General features: G+C 38.1%; 1 protein-coding gene across 2 annotated transcripts in view; it reads left to right on the forward strand.

Annotated features, from left to right (window-relative positions):
* LOC145780720 (inter-alpha-trypsin inhibitor heavy chain H3-like) overlaps positions 1-16023 on the forward strand; it is a 162032-nt gene extending 146009 nt beyond the window's left edge. For both annotated transcript variants that reach the window (XM_082592341.1, XM_082592342.1), the window contains exons 24-29: positions 3743-3870; positions 5183-5504; positions 7358-7501; positions 7743-7907; positions 8363-8550; positions 15684-16023. In XM_082592341.1, the coding sequence (XP_082448467.1) occupies positions 3743-3870; positions 5183-5504; positions 7358-7501; positions 7743-7907; positions 8363-8550; positions 15684-15828 (1092 nt within the window). In that variant the 3' untranslated portion in view covers positions 15829-16023. The remainder of the gene's footprint in view (positions 1-3742; positions 3871-5182; positions 5505-7357; positions 7502-7742; positions 7908-8362; positions 8551-15683) is intronic.
* The last annotated feature ends 4317 nt before the right edge of the window (positions 16024-20340 follow it).

A 20340-nucleotide genomic window follows, 5' to 3' on the forward strand; every position in this document is an offset into this window, starting at 1 on the left:
AATGTGGAGAGATTAAGAAGCAGCAATTGGCGCCACTAGTGGTGAATACATGTTGCTTATTTCAGGCAACCTATAGACATCTTTTGAAATTTCTCAATGGGTCTAGGCTACTCTGACAGAAAGAGATCTCAGATTTATTATTGACAATGACGTCATGGTAACGTCATAAAACTCATAATGACGTCATCCCAAAACTTTAAACTTACAATATAATGATCTGCTAAAGGGCAAGAGGTTTAGCTCATTACTCTGTATGACATGACAATAAAATTAGTAGGGCACAATTGCCACTTCCTATTCGTGTCAAATTACAAGAGTGAAAACAATTGAACTGATAAATAAGAAAGAACACTCCCTCTGAAATAAAAACTGTTACTACAATATCGACCCTAGCGTTTTTCAAAACAGTCTAAATTTCCTGCACAAAAATAAAGCTCAGGAAATAAATTACAGCTGAACATTAACAAAATACAAAAAGAATGGTATGCAATGCTACTCAGTGTTACTGCTTCAAACTTGTCTGCTTTGTGATTTGGTGCATGGTAACATGATTGAAGATAAGGTTGTTAAATTTTAAGTGAAAGAAGGTAGAGATTTGACAGATAACCGTCAAGTTGACTATGTTACAAATGTAGGCCATCAACTAGTTCAGAAATAATTGTATTGACATTCCCAAAAGCAAGCAGCCTATGGCCTATGAAAATGTTTGCACCACAGCTGATCATCTTTAGATGTCAAACAATCAAACCACTGCCATAACCTTTACTATATTGGACCACTGCCATAACCTTTACTATATTGGAGGCTAGTGGTGCAAGCCTTGACGAACTTCAAGTCTCAATATCGACTACAAGAAGAGAATCAGTTTAAGGTACCACTTAAGCCTACGTGAACTGAGCTAGTTGATGGCCTGCATTCTGCAACATAGTCAACTTAACAGTTATCAGTCAAATCTTTATCTTTTCTCACAAAAAATTCAACGGCCTCATCTTCTATCATGTTACCATGCACCAAGTTACAAAGCAGACAAGTTTGAAGCAGTAACATTGTGCAGCACTGCATACTGTAGCGGACGTCGAATTGTCTGAAGCATCCGCCCATACCTACCTGTAACTGCTACAGTAACATTCCGAGTACGTACCAGTATGGTAGTGGGGATGATCAGAGAATGGTACCTTGGTTTTCTGCGAGTATGAGTTTATTGCAAAGAAAAATCAAACTTCCAGATCGAAAACGTTGCAGCCACATAATGCCTAACTTGATTACGAATGCAATAAACTGAATCGAAATCATGATTCAGAACATAAAATTAAACTACAACCATAACTGAACTGACACCGTGACTTTCAAGAAAAGAATCCGTGGTGAACTGACTGAAAATAAGGCACCACCCAAAGACTGGGAAAAACCATACTGATTTTTGTTTCACGCTAGACGGTTGATTTAAGGGAAGCTCAGTGCTCTAAGCAATGCAGCAGATGCACAATGCTAAAACGACGTAAAACTACGTAGATATCTATCAAACTTTAATAACCGGTACAATTCTTAAGGAAACTCCCAAATTCTAGCCAGTGTTTCAAATTCCTAACAAACATAAGTTTCACAAGGTAGCCAATTTAACAAGAAACGATTTAGCCATTGCCGCTGAAACCTCGAACCAATCAACCAATCATAAGCTACGTTTTTCGTGACGTAGAAAAGGGCGAAAAGAAAATGATGCAAAGCGAACCAAGTGATGGATTCTATATCAGCTGGTTGGCTTAGGGGTTAGGGTTAGGACTAGAAAGTAGTCATTTCCATGGCATGGGTTCGATTGCCACCACTACCATTAGGCTACTCTTTTTTCTTCTGTAACTACCAAATAAAGCTCAAAACAAGAATTAACTCTCTGACTGAGTGCTAGAAAGGTCACAATTGGACGGTAGCCTCTTATCACATGTTCTGATAGGATCGAGGTTTCAGTGGCAATGGATGAGTTTCTTCATGTTAAAGTGGCTTCCGTTTCACAACGGCAATAAGACGGAAGGAAACATAAGAAAAGCCGCAGGCGCTACACATACTACCTTTGCAAGTTTACACGAATAGGAAGTAGCAATAACGCAATGCGCCCTATTGATTTTATTGTTTGTTCTTACAGAGTAATGAGCTAATCTCTCGCCCTTCCATAGATCATTATAATGTAAATTTAAAGTCTTTGGATGACGTCATCATAAGTTTCATGACCTCACCATTTATCTCTAACGTCATCGTCAAAAAAAAATCTGAGTTCCTTTCCTGTCAAACTAGACCCATTGAGAAATTTCAAAAGATGTGTGTAGGTGTCTGCAATAAGCAATATACTAGTGGCGCCAAGTGCTGCTTTTTAATCTTCTAAATTCCCCAACACTTCTCAAAATCATGCCAAGCATCCAAAGTTGATTTTGACGTGAGCTGTCAAAAAGGCATTGGATGAAAGTGTTTTCAATTGAAATAAAGAGTTCCACTGTCAAAATCATGGCTTAACAGGTCAAAAAAGAGTGATTTTGGGAAAAATGGAAATATTTAGGTTTCTTAAGGCAGGGCATCCCATCATTCGCGAGTAAAATGGTTGGTCGCCATTTACGAATTTCTCATTGCCAACATCATAGGAAACAATGCGAGAAGCTAGAAAATTTAAACAATTTTGAATTTTGAACAGGTTTATGAATCATAGACGATGAAAGGTTCAACTAGAAAATATCTGCTAATATATTGTTGTAAGTAAACTTTAAATCTAACGTTTATTATTCTTCACCATCAAAATTACACAAAAAGTGATCTTAGATCAAGATTACCCAAATAAAAGTGATCTTCAACATCAAGATCGTACCCATCTCTGGTTAGAAAGCATAGAGCGTAATGGAAATACCACTGTGATGTGCATGAAAAATGCGATGTGTAGGAACCACCACTTGAGATTGCAATTATTGTCTTGTTCATCATCACCATCGTTGTCAACAGACTCTCTTGTCATCCGAACTATTGTACTTGTTTTTCAACAAATATTTTTTGATAATTTTCTCACTTTATTCGCAAGCAAACAATTTAATTTGCCAATGATCCAATGCAATGCAAGTATTAGCTGAATCACAATGACTTGATTCATCAGTTAATGTATTTTTCAAAAAAAGAAAAGTGCCTGATTAGCTCAAATAAAGTTAAATGTACAAACGAATAGCGGTTACCGGATTTCTTTAACTTAACTTTATATACTTTTACAACTATCACAGTAAAATTTACAACTTGTTTCCACAATTGATCAACCCCAATGCTCAATCTTTTAATTGCCAAGTATAGTTAGTTTATAATTACTATAACTGACTGTCATGAAAAGATAGAGCATTGGGGTCGACTAATTGTGGAAACAAGTTGAAAATTGTACAGTGACAGTTCTAAAAGTATAGCCTACTCCAGTACTCCATGTAATACAACGATTTCATCACGAATTACTGTATGTAATGTAAAAAACTTAAAAGCAAAACAAATACAACACCTAGTCAAAGAGGAAGAGTCCAAAATGAAAACACTAAACTCATGTTTAGCAAACGTTTTAAAAACTGGACTTTCATGTTCAATGCCAGTGAAGATGCAACACTGTTGCTTTTGAAAAGGGAGCAACTGATAGCACTGAAGATAAAAATAAATCTGTTTTTTAAACGTTTTGTTAAACTTGAGTGACACTATTGTAATTGTACATAATCGTTAAGTTTGTTTGTGCTTTCAGGCTGCTGACTTCGTGGAGCGCTTGCAAATTTTCCTGCAACTACGAAATACACTCAGTCAAATAATGGCAACGACAAATAAAACTGAGAAAATGTTGTTACGCGAAAAAGCGCTGAATCAATCACTTGAGTAAGAAAAAATTAAACTATTATGTAATAGAGTTTCACATGACACCGCAACGCATCTTCTTGCATGCAGTATAGCACCTTCTTGCATTCAGTGAGAGTAGTTAAGCATAATTAGTAGGTTATGTTTGCTTGCATAATTTTAAATGTCGGCTGATAAACATCAAATTTGACAACAAAAAGCTGCAAATTCCATAACATTGCATAAGTCAACTTCTTGCCTATGAGATGGTAGCAGTTTCGTTATTCTATGTGCAACGCGATACCAATCATATTCAGCTTGCGCTTTAGACAAGTGCAAAGGTACTGTATAAAAGTGTTGCAGTACAACCACTCTACAACGATCTAGCTAAGTATCTCAGCAGATTATTTCGTGCTGACATAGTTTAGCACGGAGCAGGCGGCTGGTGACTATTCTTAACCCTATCTGTAGCGACACGGGGTTTTATGAGGACGCCCCACGCTATTAGTGAAATATTTCTCAGAAGGAAATATGCTAGAAATGTAAAATTTCTTGACTTTTAGTTTTTATTCTTTGCGAATTTTTTAAACCTAAACTGGTCATTTTTCTACCTTCCTGCCCTTCACAATAAGCATTTCGTCTCAGGTGGCTAGACATTTTCGTGCGATGGTAGTTATGTGTACATTAATGTTAGTGCAATATAAATGGTAGTGCAATTACTTTGAAATTTAGAAACGTTCAAAAATGCCTTATATTTATGAGCCCAAGTAATTTTTTGTTTAGTTTAGTTATAATTCAAAAATTTTAATTTTATTTCTATACGCACAATACACATGGCTATTACCTTATAAAATATTTTGGCACTGTGATTTTCATAGCTCCCGTTATTAGCGATTAATTAGCACAGGGCTAAGATAGCCCGTGACGTGCTTTCCGCGTACAAAAACAGCTCGTACTAAGAGAGTTAAATTGTTGATAATAATAATACAGTACTCGATTGTTGAAAAGATATTTTCCTCTGGTAATTTGCAATATGTTTTTCAACTTTGAGAGTAACCTGTATTGACACTTTCTCTTTCCATTTGTTATCGTCATTATTTTTATAAGCTACCTTTCACTTTCTCTGGTACCAGATATGACTGCTTTACCTGTACTTATGGATTCATTGGTCTAAGAAGTGGTGTGACTGGAAAACCACTGGAGTTATTTCATACGAATTGTAAAGAAAATTAGAATCGGCAAATTTGAGAATCCTTTCAACTTTCACAAAAATGCAACTAGATTTATTACATTTCCCGATTTAATATGTGTCCGTATAAGCAGCAGCAAAATTTCCAAAAACTGTTTTTTTCAGAAATGGAATTGTAACTCCTGGAATAACATCTCTCGTTGTCCTTAAACCAGAAGACAGAGCGGAAGTAGAAGCAGCAATTGAAGAAGAAGATGCGGCATTAACAACTGTAGGTCCAGGAATAGTTACCACATCTCTCCCAGTTGACGCAGTTGGCCGAGGAGTTTCAGGATTCGTCGATGAATTACCGCTTTCGGCCACACGACCTCCTCCTGTGACTTCCGGTTCAGGATCAAGGCTTGAATTTGCTGGTGATCCCCACTTTATTGTGGATCTTGGAAAACAAATCACCATTTGTTTTGACTGGCAAGGAAAAGAGAATGAAGTGAGATAATATATTAACGTTTTTGTTATAAGCTTCATCCTGATCAAATGTTTAAAAGCTTCTATTGTAACTCTCATTCTTCTTCTTCTTCATCGTGTGTCACACGGCCACAGCCCAGAGCATCACGCAAGCTCTTGCTCTATCGTTGAACTCGGCCAAATCCTGTTCAGAGCACCTTGCTTTCAGGTCAAGGCATTCGAGTAGATGTTGCATCATTTGCTCCTGTCCGCATTTGCAACTTGTGCTCCCCATGGAATACCCCCAGTGTCTCATCAAAGTATTACTAACCTTAACCCTAACCTGCCAATACCAGTTCTTAAGCGGTTGAGGCATCGCCAATAATTCCACGATTCACGCTTTCCAGGAGGAAGGTCCTCCATGGGTGTGAGCTCCATATTGGCTAATCTCGGTCCGCTGCCAGTCCCTCCTCCTGCCATAATTGAACCCGCACATTGGCGGCGACATTGTCTTGACCTAATGAGACAACTGAGGCAAGAAAACTTTATCTTGACTTCAGACGCCTGTGTGCTGGAGTTTGGCCACACAGTGGGTGTCTCAAATCCATGTCCTGGCAAGATCTTTCCTTTCTGATGGTCACGCTTTTTCTGATGTTGGGGGAGCAATTCCAGACAGAATGTGCAACGACGTGATGTTGGTTGGTTTGAGACAACCTGTAATCAGACGGCAGCTTTGGTTCAAGATGGGATCAATTTTCTTGGCATGTGCTGATCGTTCCCACACTGGGCAAGCATATTCTGCAACCGAATAGCATAAGGCTAAAGAATTTGACCGTATTGTGTCAGGGAGGGCACCCCAATCAGAGTTTCCGAGTTTCTGTAAAATATTATTTCTAGACGCCAATATTATTTCTAGATTTCTAGACGATTTCACACTTGAAATTCTTCAAGTGTGAAATCTCGGGATATATTTTGCTCAGATGGTCTTGGAATCTTTTACAGTTCAGACATTTCTTTAGCCACTTGACGAGCAGCCACGCTTTTATCCCCTAAGGGGTATACTCAATTATTCACGAGATGATTTTGTGATGATGCTGGCTGTGATAAGGCGTTCTACAAGCGGTTGTCGGGACCTGCCAGTTAGCCTGTTGATCGTGGACCATGCTTTACGGCTTGAGTGGGTGAGGTCGATGTTTTGGACAGTTTCTTCCCATCGCTCTCGTCTGTTATCAAGCTTTATAATCAGTTACTCACCGCTGAGTGTGATGTGTTGCCAGTAGAGGCTTGTGTGGTGCGGAAGAGTATTTCACATTCTTTATCCCAGCACGCTATGTAGGACTTTCTGCAGCCACGAAGAATGCACTTTTTGCAGCGTAGCGTAGATTTTGCAGCGTAGATGGTTAGATCGCAGAAGTCCTGGTACGTAAATTACTGATTATGGGGCTTTTTGGGGGTATCAGTCCTTGCTCAATCCAAATCTATTTTAAGGAAGTTTATACTAAAACGCTCATCATTCCATTGTATGTGCGACGTAGCAAAATGCAGCAAATCTTCTTTTTAAACTAAACAAAATGTCCCAAGCACATAAAAACAATAACGATGTTTCTGTTGACTGAATAGTGTGGAAGTGTACACTACAGTCAAAAATCAAACAAAGGTCCTTTCGAGCAGTTCGGTTGAAATCATGTTTACAATCACACGTATAAAAAACGTATATAATTTTAACAAAATAGGAACTTTTCATCTACCTGTATCAACAAAACAAAACTTTTTTGTTCTATGAACAAAATACACCAACCTAGTATATTAAACGTTTCAAATACGGTGACGTTACATGGCATCGGTCGTATTTGCCTGTAATAAGCTACTGGACACAGTAAACCGTCTGCATTTTAGGTTTCCAATATTCTTCATGACAAAGTTACTGGAATTGCAGTCAACGCGAAGCTTATTAATTCGGCGTTTGTTGAAAAGGAAAAATCGCCGGCTTTTGTCGGAGAGATCGGATTAGTTTTTGCGAGAAAAAACATGACAGCAAAGGTAAGTCAATTTTCACGGAGAAACCCCCGCATTCCATAGCTTGTAAATTATAAAGAGATGTGACATTACTTCCATGAAGTTATCTTGCTATTTTCTGGTAATTTATTTTCTTTAAATCAAATGCTTCCAGAAAACCAAAGTTGACCTCGATTTCGTTTGGGGGCGTATAAATCATAGCGCATGTGCACTTCAAAGTCTGTAATTTAAATTGTTTACCTCGGTTTACTTTATTAATTTCCAGATCGATGTTTCACGTGTCACTATAACAGTTGGTCTCAGCAAACCAGTCACGATGCAGCTTACTACAAAAAAGACAATCAGAAGACGTGGAATTCGATTCAAAGTTGTTCCCATTTCCGATTCCTTATCCATGGTTAGGGTTACAATGAAAAAGATTCAGTTTAAGGTAGGCCTGAAAATATTTTCAACAAAAACAATATTAATATTCCAAGATCGCGTTCGTACCTTGCCATTCCTGGTCATGCCCAGATACGTACTGCACTGATGAGGCCAGAAGGCCGAAACGGTGTGCGACTGTCTGCAGGTAATAATTCATCATAAGCATCTGATACAAAAAAATTGTTACAAAATAAAAAGATACTACACTCATGTTCATTTACAGCAACAGCAAACATTTTGAAAAATAGCCTGTTCTCATTTTGAGTGCTATTGAATTATATAAAATACAAATTCATTTTACAGAACTTTATTACAGTAGTAATGGCTTAAAACGTTTTTTTGAAGTCCCTATAATAAACAAAGTCTCTATGACAAAATTCTTACAATGTGAAATTTTGCTTTGAATACACAAGTCGGAGATCATGTATAGTTTAAGTTGGTTATTTGATAATTATCTTTCAGATATTGGCTCGGCTTCATTCAATAAACGTCGACATTATCAACCATCTTGACTTCTCTGTACCAATACGAAAAGGGTTTTCGAATAATCTGACAGGAATGCTTGGTCAGTTTCAGCAGGACACTATCAAAAATGCTCCAGCATCTATTTCGTTCATGGAAGACTCGGATGAAGCTCTTTTGTCATATAAGTGAGTTGGTCCATTGAAGGAAGTACAAGCCATAAAATCTGCCTGATGAACGAACTTTCATCACACTCGGTTTTGTTCTTAATGATTTTTATTTCATTTAACCTTTTCTTAATTCTACAGGCCAATTGCAGAAGCGCTGGTAGGCCTACTGAGATCCGTTCATACAGCCAACTTAACAAACACGAAGCTGCTGCCATCATATTCTGATTTAAAGGCGACGCTTTGAGAATTGGTTGTTAGCCATTTGCTTTTTTTATGATTTGATTTGCAATATTTAGATTGTTACCCCATTTACTTATGGTATGGTAAAGAAAATATAATGAGTTAGCTGTTGCAGCACGGTTTTATCTAACGTTTGCTATTTGACTCAAATCTGACATTTTTGACTTGAAATTGCTACAAACTTTAAAATAATGTTCAGCACAAAGCAAAAATGTTTATATTTTTGTCGAACAGTTTGATATTTCCACACAAGAACACAAAGCCGAGTAACGCAACCAGATTTAACATATTTACGTTTATTTTGAAAATTTACAAAAAACACACCAAAACAAATTTTATTTCGAACGCTTTTGACATCACATGGTGGGATGGACGGCAAGTGGATCCTCGTGCCCCATCCTGGAACATCTGCACCAATGTAGATATCAAACAAAACTTGTCAACAAAGATCCTTCATCCCGACGGCACAGCTGCAAGGAGAAAATGGACAAGTTCAGACTCCCCACCATCCTGCAGCTCAACATAGAAGGCTACACAACAAGCAAGATTAAACTTGTGGAGCAGTTTTTTCATACCAACTGGGCACTCGCCATCTCCCTCCAAGAGACCCACTGCACCTCTGAAGATTGGTTAGCTATTCCCAATTACACGCTAGCCGGGTCTACGCTAAGCAAGAAGCACGGCATTGCCACGCTTGTGCATGAGAGCCTGAAGTGGGCCTTTGTCGACCAATATCCAACTGATGCCGAGATTAAGTGAATGTGCATATGGATCTTAGACTACAACATCGTCAGTATCTACAATACAAGCTCCTACCCTTGCAAATGTTGTCATTATCTCTCCCAATATATCCCTCTTCCAGTTTCTAGGCTGGAGATTTCAACTGCTAGCACACCAAGTGGGCTACAACAACACAAGCAGCGACTGGGAATTTATGGCTGACTGGCACTTTACAAATCTTGCTCTACTATTCAACCCAAAGGAACGAGCCAGTTTTCACTTCGGTCTCTGCAGATGCAGGGACAAACCTTGGCTTGTCCTTGTCGACGAGCGTCGACACCTCTTCCAGACAGATGTGTGCTTGAGAAGTTCCCACGGTCCTAATATCGATCGTCCGTCATCATCGCCCCAAAACTTGTGGCTCCTGTCCCGAGTTCACCGGTGAAGCAATGGAACTTTAAAAAAGCCGATTAGAATCAATACTGCTTCTTGACCAACGAGTCTGCTGCAAACTTATTATCACCTGAAACTTGCAACGTATACAACACATGCCAAGACTTCTGCAACGCTATAACGTCTGCGGCAAAGGCTACGTAGCAAATACCCGTGGCCGTCGAATCAGCTATAAACCAGGTTGGGACTCTGAGTGTAAAACTTTCTTTAGCTCCTACCTAAACGTTACCTAAACGTGTACTGCTTCTAACACCACCACCACCACCAGAGTGCTATAGCGGCTGGACGCAAAAAAAGCTTAAGCGATGGAACGAAGCCGTCCAAACCATCTTTTCATACTCAAGCCACAAAGCAGGAGCATCATTAAGAACTTCACTGGGTGCTTAGAAAAATTCCTTCACCAGCGCCCCGTTTCTGCAAATGCTAGTGCAGAACGGGATCTACAAGACAAAGAATCTCAAGGCATCCCGCCTTGTCGCTAAGGAAGTACTTGCCTTCGGGCAAGTGGAAACATTACAAGAAGTAGCAATCTATGGAAATTTCTTTCCAGACGAGTTCACCACCGCCATCAGCCTAGTAAAACTACACAAGTCTCAAAGGCCGGACAAGATCTTTCCTGAGCTTCTGCGCCATGCTGGACCTGCCCTCAATTCCTGGTTCCGCAGATTCTTTTCTTCCTGCTTGCACCACCTCACATTTCCAAAAATCTGAAGAGCTTTAGTAGTTGCGATCTCTAAGTCTTAAAAGACACTAGGGGACCCATGGAGATATCGTCCGAGATCCCCCTCTCTGCGTTCCTTTTCAAAATCCTCGAAAGGCTGATACAACTATCGACTTACTCCTCCCAAAGGAGCAAGCTGGGATTCCACGGAAATATCAACTGTAGATCAAGTCATGCTCTTGATCCAAGACATCGAGGATTGTTTTGAGGCAAAAAAGACGGCCGGCGCTGTCTTTCTAAATTCAACAGCTGTCTACAACATGACATGGCACGGCGGCCTTACTCCGCCTGCTTCCAGACCGACATATGGTCCACATAATCATGGAATTAACTGCAGACAGGACGCCACTGTTCGACCTTCAGGTCTCTTCAGTGCAGTGGATCGTGCACTAGTTAGGAACACTTTATTATATATAAGTAATCCAGCGTGGTGATTTTCTATTTATGGTACGCAAGAAACCACATTTATATATCCAGAAATGGCGACTGAAAGTCAGCGAAACCAAAACTGCGACAGCAGCTTTCAATTTACACAATCAGGAAGTTAATTGTAAGCTAAATGTCCAGAACACAGAAAAATCTCTGTCCTTTTGCCTAGAACCAAAATACCGGTGACATTATAAACAGATCGCTCACATACCGCCAGTGCTGTGTTAAGCCCTTGGTGGGCCCGGGGCCAAAATAATTTTGGGCCCCTTATCGGCAAGCAGACTTATGATAATATAGTGTGTATGTTAACTGCACTGATATGGAAAGGTGGTTCACTTCACTAGACTTTCTCACCAGTTGAGAAAACAATACAAATGTAAATAAGAGCAAACACAGGTCTATCAAGTCATAGCTACACCTTTGCTTGCAATGAAAGCCAAAAGTGTTAACGATTTCTAAACATACTGGCAACGGTCATGAAGCGTAGGGGTCATTCAACCCAGATCTTATATCACACAGTAGAAGTTAGCATAAAAATTTGACATGCTTATCACATTGAGTTCATACAATTTTTTATATCGAACAAGAATTGACAAAATTATGAGAATTTTAAATTGGTTAGTTACATTTGAAAGCATTTTTTTCCAAAAATTACAATAGGTACAATTTTTCCAAAAATTACAATTGGTAACATTTTAACACTTTCACCAAGTGGTAATTATGTTTTGCCTTATAGGATCACCCGGGTGGAGGCTGACTTGGTGACCTCATAAGGTCTTTCGCTTCCTTCCTCTCTCACTTTTATGTAATGTACCAGTGCATGTAATATTTTGTGAAAAAACATAAACCAGTGATTGATTGATTAAACCACTCACCATTACAATACTTTCAAAAAGCTACCCAAGTACCCATTCAAAATGCTAACATGAAAACTCAAGTGTACTCAAAACTCAAATGTGCATAATCAGGAACTTTAGTATGATAAAAACAGTAGTTACCAATCTAGTGATATACGGTACTTTCAATTCACAACAGAACAGTGTTAATTTATAACAGCACAGAATGGCGTACATGGTTTATTAACTAGGCCTACTCACACAAGATACACTATTATTAGAAACCTGTTGTTAATCATGCTATATTTCACTAAAACATTTTTTTTATTAATTGCTTTATTTTTGGAACATTGTGGTTGTTGAATTTAAGAAGCACAATTATTATGAGCAGCAGTTGCTGTAACCTAACTGTTGAATTAACTTTACTACATGTAATTATTTTTTTCATATGCAAACACCATTGGTCATGCTAAAAACAGCTGTTATTGGAATGGTGCATGGGCATGAATGCTGACTTATGTAGATGAAGTTTAATAAGTTTATCACATGTTGCAATTACTTCACATGAATCACAGCATACATAAGAAAATTACTATAAACTTTAACAAAACGGAGCAATATTTACAGTGCAACACTAGTTAAGAGGTTTCCAGGTAAGGTCTAACAGCTTCATTACTCACTGACAACTTTGCAGTACTCAGAAAGCCTTCATAGGTTACTGGTGCTTAATGAAATGTTGTAATGCTTACTGCACAATAACTACTACCTAGTTAAACTTTTATAACTTCATAAACAACCACCAACCCAGCAGTGTACAGAACACAGCAGAAATATAACTTATAGTAAACACAGGTCTATCAAGTTATAGCTTCATCTTTGCTTGGAATGAAAGAAATGAAATATAAAGCAGCAACGATTTGAAATCACAAACAAAATCCTGGCAACTGTCATAAAATACTTATTATACTGGTATCTAAATGTATGCTGGTTACACTTGCCGATAGCTACCTCTGTAAAGTCAGGGACATTTATAATTACGGGATTGTAAATGCTAAAAATGAAATGCTAATTAATCTATGAGAAATGCTATTTTGTTTATTGTTTAAAATTTTTTAGCAGTAAACAAAATATGACTGCAGAAATGGAATAGATTACAAATAAGACAAACATTTTTATGGCCTACATCTAATGGCAGGTGAATTGATTATTACACTACTCAATGCCGCTGTCCGCTTATTACTTGCTGACCTTTGAGGTCAGTTTTTGAATTGTTTGCCTTACTTTTGGTGGTCGTTCTTCAGCTTGTGGCCTGCTGGTCACTTTTCTTACCACAGCAATTAAAGACATGGGTAAAGATCGCATTAAATGCTTCATGGTTTCTGGTACATTCAAGGTTTAACATTTGGCTCAACATAACTTTTGAAAAAAAAAAAATATGCAAAGAGCTTTGAGAAAAACATTCCCTTGTTTGGAACATCTGCAAAACTTTTGCAATACGTCTGCACCATTGGTAATCATAGTAAACGAATGTACTTCAATGGCAATAATGGCAAAGCAAAGTTTGCTTGGTTCTGACAATGACAAACCTCCATGGTCAGCCATTTCAAAGAATTCCTCTTTGAGAGTTTTGTTTATAAATCTGAAATGTTCAAAGCAAGAATGTCGCTAGTTCAAACAAGACATCTTCTTTATGAAATGCTGAATGAAATCTTGGTACATAGCAAGGTTACACCATTCTAGAACTAGACTACCAGTTGTAAACCAGTAACATTCACTTTGAAGTTAAGCTTAAGAAAACAAAACACCCTGTAAAACCAAAACGTTAAGCTAAAAGTGCAACAGCCTTAATGCAGCTTATGACACTTCAAAAAAGACTTTTACCTTGCAAGTTATACCAGTAGATGTAGAAAAATACTTTATTGTTAAAAGGGATATCAATAAACCAACCAAACTTTCAGCTAGTCCAGTATTACAAAAAGTATTTTATGTGTCTTGTTTAGTTATTGGCAGACTTCAAAATCAATCGTACCTCACTCTTAAAGTTTATGCTAAAGAGAAGCTAACCTACAAAACATGAACGCTTTCACCTTACCCGGTATGCTAAAGTAAAGAACCCGGTAGGCAGCCGTGGCCGAGTGGTTAGCGCGTTGGGCTCGCAGTCGAGAGCCTGCATGTTCGACTCCAGCCACCCGCACTTGCTGTTGTTTCTCTGGGCAAGAAACTTAACAATAATTGCCTCTACCTAGTGATCGATTTCGAGTAATGGGTAGTACCAAATTTAAGTCATAAGTAGAGTAGACAACCGGAAACAGACATTGCAGTCGGCTGCAGCGTGGGTCAGGTGTATGTCGGAAGGCGTACACCGATGCATAGCGCTCAAGTCCGCTTTCCCGCAATGCAGGATAAAGATAAACAAACAAACAAAACAAAAGAAATGTTTCAATCTATGCTTTTGCAAAATTTAGACAAGGCATTGCAATTAAGTTATGCAAATGTCTTATATAATTTTCCCACTTATGACAATCATTTTAAAATGAGCTGTCTACTTCGTGGTTTAACAGTAGCTTACAAAGTATGGTGATCCTACCAGTGTATAAAGTGGTTTCAGTTCAACAGTTGCCAATTCCAACTTTCTACCACAAAATACGAAAAAGTAAACAACCAAAATAATTAAAACACATTTATCTTAAACACACCTTTGTGAGAATTGGGCCGGTCTTGACTTCAAGTATTCAATTGCAACCAACCTGTTTTATTTCAAATACAGGTAATTTTACTAATGTTGTCATATTTCAACTTTTCTTTAAGATAATGTGGTGTTTTTAGAGATGCTTTGGTATAAGGGCCCAGCATCTCATTGGTACCGGGCCTAAATTATCTTCTTAATGGACAAGTAGGCTACACGCAGTAAACTTTAACAACTAAAAAACACATTGTTACTGAAACGCAAAAGTCTATTACCTGTGGGCCCCCTGAAATTCCATCACAAAATAACTACAACACATTTGTTTTAAACACACTCTTGTGGGACTTAGGCCCTTCTTGATTTCAAGTATTCAATTGCAACCAACCTGTTTTGTTTCAAATACAAATGATTTTACTAATGTTATCGCAGCCTATTTTAACTTTGATTCAAGATAATATGGTGATTTTTGAGATATTTTGGTATAAGGGTCCAGGCCCAGCATCTCATTGGTACCGGACCTAAATTATCTTCTCAATGGAAATACACGCAGTAACCTTTAGCAGCTAAAAAACATGCCACTGACGCGCAAAAGTCTATTACTTGTGGGCCTCCTGAGATGGTGGGCCCGGGCCGGGACCCCTTGCCCCCCCCCCTTGACACAGCACTGCATACCGCTATCACTTAGTGTCACTGCGCAAGAAACTAACACTGCGCTCTGCGCTACTCAAGCGTCTGGCAGGCTCCAGTTGGGGAGCGAAGGCTGCCACTTTGCGTATAGCAGCCTGGCTCTTGTCTACTCTTCAGAATATTACTGTGAACCTGTTTGTTGCCGTAGTGCTCACTACCATAACATCGACACTGCCATAAACAGCGCACTGGGCACAGTGATCGGATGCCTGAGTCCCACCCCATTGAACAATCTCCCCATTCTCGTCAGGAATAACAATTTTACACAATAATTTTATTTTGATAAACAAAATACAGTAGTTAGAATTAAATTTATAAAAACATCACAGTGATAATACTTTGATAAAATGATAATGTTCAATATCTTTATAACTTTCAGGCACAATATGGTCCGAGTTCGAAACCACAAAATATTTGAATCCTACTCGCGGAAAAAAATTGACTGCTGGTACGTCAACCAAATTGGAGAACTGACTGGGGACAGAGCTTCAAAATATCTAGTGCCTGACTTGATGAAGAATTAAGAGAATTTTGTGATATATGAATGTTATGCCAAAAGTAGTAGACTTCTTGAAAGATACATTTTAAAGAATTTGTATTACTGTATCAAAAATAATTAAAAAAATTACTCAACTATAGCTTTTTGGTGTCAATCCTTGTTCTGTATTGCCAAATTTATATCACTTTTAATTAAAAGAGCTCAATTGTTTGCCAGTAAAACATGAGTGGATTTAAGTAGAAGCAAATGAGGCTGTTACCTCCAAAGACCCTTCTAGTCAGTTTACGCGCTTGAAGTTTTACATGCATTCAGGTAATTTGCATAAAAAATTGTTAAAACAATTAACCGGTAGCTTAATCCAGTGGTTCCCAACTCATGGGTCGCGACCCAAAGTTGGGTCGCCTGATGATTTTTTTGGGTCGCTTGTTTTTTAGGCATATTGTATCTTGGGCGAAAAAAATAACTATAAAAAAAAAATTTAAAACGTGATGCGATCGATCACAAAACTGGAAAATATAAACACAAGTCATGAAGCGTTTCATGTCGAGACATCGGAAAGCTTTGTAGCATGATCGTAGTGCAAGAAGTTTTAACAATTTTCGCTTTTATTATTGTTATTATTATTATTAAATGTAAACCCAACAAAAATTTCAGTCTCAAACATAAATTAACTTGACAAAGTTACGGGATATATATTGTAACGTGCACTATATGTCACGAACGCTATGTCGGACAAACTATGACAAAGTTTTCCACACGTTGGACCACGCATAGTCTGGTGTGGTAAAACGCATCAAAGACAAAGCCCCAAGTGCTGTGTGGACTTATTGCTTTCTCCACGGAGAGGCCTTTGCTGCAAAAAAGCCTGAAAAAAGCTGTCTCAAGAGCTGCACGAAGTGTTGAATGATGTGAAGTGTGTAAATTTCATCAAAACAAGTCCACTAAATCGGCATTTGTTTTCGTTTTTGTGGATTCTAATTATTATCAAGCATTGCTGTTGCACACAGAAGTGCGATAGTTGTCACGAGGTCGTGTCCTGAAGCGAGTTTGTAATTTGCGAGAGGAGATAGCTATCTTCCTGAGGCAACAGAACTGTGTGAGATTAGCCGAGAAGTTTTTGCAACAAGATTTCAACGCAAAAGTTGCTGACTCTCTGAATTTTCTAAATTTATATATGCAAGGCAACGGTTTTACGGTGATTGATCGCGCCGCAAAAGTTTCTGCTTTAGACAAAAAACTCATATTCTGGAAAAGTTATGTCACCAGAGATGAGTACGATATATTTCCTCAGCTAACGCAATATGTCTGTGGCAATGAAGTTGATATTAAGCAAACGATATAGACACCTGGAACAGTTTGCCAAAAAGTTTGTGCACTGCTATGGAAAATCTCTAACACTTAATAATCAAAATGATTGGATATTTGATCCATTTGTTGGAAAAGATCTGCCTCAATTTTCCATCCATGTTGCAGAACAGTTTATGAACATAACGACAGAAGTAGCAAACCGTATTTCTTTTGCGTCCTTCAAAGACAAATACCCCAAAGATTCTGCAAACATCCACTTTTGGGCTTCCATGTACAAAGTGTATCCCACAGTTTCACAAATAGGGATTCAAAAACAGATTCCATTTGCAACAACTTGGCTTTGTAAGATTGGATTTAGCGCCATGTGTGTATTGAAAACTGAACAGCAAAACCGGCTGGAAGTTAAAGCCGACATGCGGCTATGCCTAAGCAAAATAACGCCTCGATTTCAAAAACTCACTGACAGCAAGCCAGCACAGCTATCTCATTAGTGATTTGATAAACATATTATTTTCGAAAAAAGTTGCTGCTTTTGTAGTGCTGTTTGTTTGCAACACAATCTTGTATGGCTTTTAAAATATTATGACAATTTGCTTGGGTCGCAAGATTTTACCGAACTGATTTTTTTTTTAAATGGGTCGCCTTAAAAACGAGTTGGGAACTACTGGCTTAATCAAACAAAAAAACAATATTAATTTAAATGTTTTGTGCCAAATGTGCTAAAATTGCTAATTTCTTCAATTTTATTTGACAAGATGCAAGTTTGGCAACTTTGTGCTCTATATCATTATATTGTCAATGACAGGTTTGAAGTAAATGAAGTAGTCACCATAGCCTTACAGTTGGAAGGCCTAGTAATTTTCAACACTAACTACTCTATGACGTCATTCAGTTTAGGTCTATACAGTACTCGTTTTTCGAAGTTGTAACTATCAGCATCCTCACATTTCTTGACAAGAAATGCATAAACTATTTGATAATATAAACGAATAAAGAAGCAAGCCAAAGAAAGGCTTTACAGACGGCTTTTTCAAATTTTCTTTACACACAAAAAAGCTTACTAAATACTGACATTTAAAAATGAACATGTTTGATGTCTCTTACTAACATGCACAGTAATAATTTCATAGAATTTACTTTTTGTAATTCACAACAACTTTCAACTTTTTATGGGGTTGCAGCGGCACAGTTAGTAGTAATCCGTCCAAACAGAGGTATTGTTATTACAGCTACATCCTGAGCACGGTAGTGGTGGAGGTGACTTGAGAACAATCTCTATATTTTGAGTAGAAGTTTATTGCTGTAAGAAATTGAATTGACACCATCAGAACAAAAATGGGATGACCAGTCTGATGCCTATCATTAATAGAATGTGGAACAGAAGTGCAGAATGCTGATAGAAATCAAACATAATCTGATACCCATACTAAAGCATGCTACTATATTGACATACTGTGATACGGTTTTACTGCCATGTAGATACGCTGAAGTACACTTTCTAGCATACATCGCATTTAAACCATGTAAAGGTCCCAGGAGCTACAGACACCCCACAAGAAGGCAAAAAGGACGAGCCGTTTGACTACTAATGAGGATGTACGAACGGTAGCCTACATAAGACACAATATTACAACAGTACGGAAGTGACAACGGTGAACACGATAAACACGTTTAACGAAATAACGGGTCGGATCGCCTCCACACGGCGCAAGCGCTAATACTGTAGTTCCTCTGTTTTCAGTGGAGCGCTGTTTGGCTCCGACAGTCGAGCTAAGCAGAGGTCTCGTGCAGCGAGCATCCGGCCATCAAACATTTTTTTCAGTTCAGTTGTTTTTATTTCTGACCATCATATCAAAACAATACACGTCAACATAGCAAAGGTCGAGAAAAGGGTAGAAGCGACAAAACGCGAACGTTAAAACGTGCTTGAGACCGAAGTAAGTTATTGATTTGAAAGAAATTTGGCACGGTCGCAACACCTTCAGAAAAATTTAAGATATAAAGGGAAAATAAAAAAAGAAAATGTAACAAATAAACAAAAAACAATTAAACAACATATGTTTCTCGGCAGCCGATTTGTAGCAAGAATTGACAGCGATAGACACCGTGTTTCACCCATGAGGCTGGGCTCGTCAGTATGGTTTTTGTTTTCAGTATGGTTTTTGAACACGTCTTGATGCGTTTAGCTCATAGCAAAGAAGAGCAAGGCAGGCAAAGAAAACCCCACAAAGAAATCCTACCACGGGCAAAGCCATTTCAAGCGCAACGCACCATAGGCCTTGCACGACTCACAAAATAGATAGGCTATAACTTGACGACAGGAAAACAATGACAAAAACAAATAAAACAAACTAGCAAAAACAACATCATCATCTTGCGGAAATTCAATTATACCCAGGGAAGCTATATTTTGAAGATATCAAGCGTGCTTTGATAAAAGTTGCGTTGATAAAGCGATAATTTTAGACCCCAGTCAGCTAAACTCGTCACCTCCACACTGATCCAACGTTAGCAAACGTTGAATTAATGCAAAAACGACAGGCATCGCCAGCTGGGATGTAGTAGTGGCATGTCACAGTAATATGATAAATTTGGGTTAGGCTACCGTATGTTTTACACGTTAAACCATAACAAAAGTGAAAAAAAAAAATCCAATTTGGCATGTTAGAAAAATAGATAAACAATCAGACAATAGCATGATGATCCAGTACAAGATATTGATATAAAACAACTGGTTGGAGCACATGGCCACCGCTTCATCGAAAGATGGTGATTGGTCGAAGAAGATGGAAAAACTTCTGCAGACTCTGTAGAACTTCTGTGGACAAAAAAACACAAGAACCAGAAGGCCAGTAGGAGTACTTACAACCTTACTATTTTGCTAATAAATCTACACACATTGGCCTATCATTTCTGGGCAAAAAAAAATTATTAGTAAGTTTGGTGTATGTTATACTTACATAGGATTATTTCAAGGAAGATTTAGCTCGTTCATTTTTGATTTAAAGCCTTTTACAGTTTTGCATTCATTTCTTATAGTAGGGGGAAGCTTGTTCCAAACTGTTGGCCCCATGTACCGTTTTGATTGTTTGCAAGTGTTAATTCTGCAATATATCGGAATATAAGGAGAATTACTTCTTGTTGTTAGGCTATTTGATTGTTTACACATAATTATATCATTAAATGTTGTGGGAAGTAGGTTTTTTGAATATTTAAACATGAAAGTTGC

This window comes from Aplidium turbinatum, chromosome 12 (genome assembly GCF_918807975.1).
Source record: "Aplidium turbinatum chromosome 12, kaAplTurb1.1, whole genome shotgun sequence".
Lineage (NCBI taxonomy): Eukaryota > Metazoa > Chordata > Ascidiacea > Aplousobranchia > Polyclinidae > Aplidium > Aplidium turbinatum.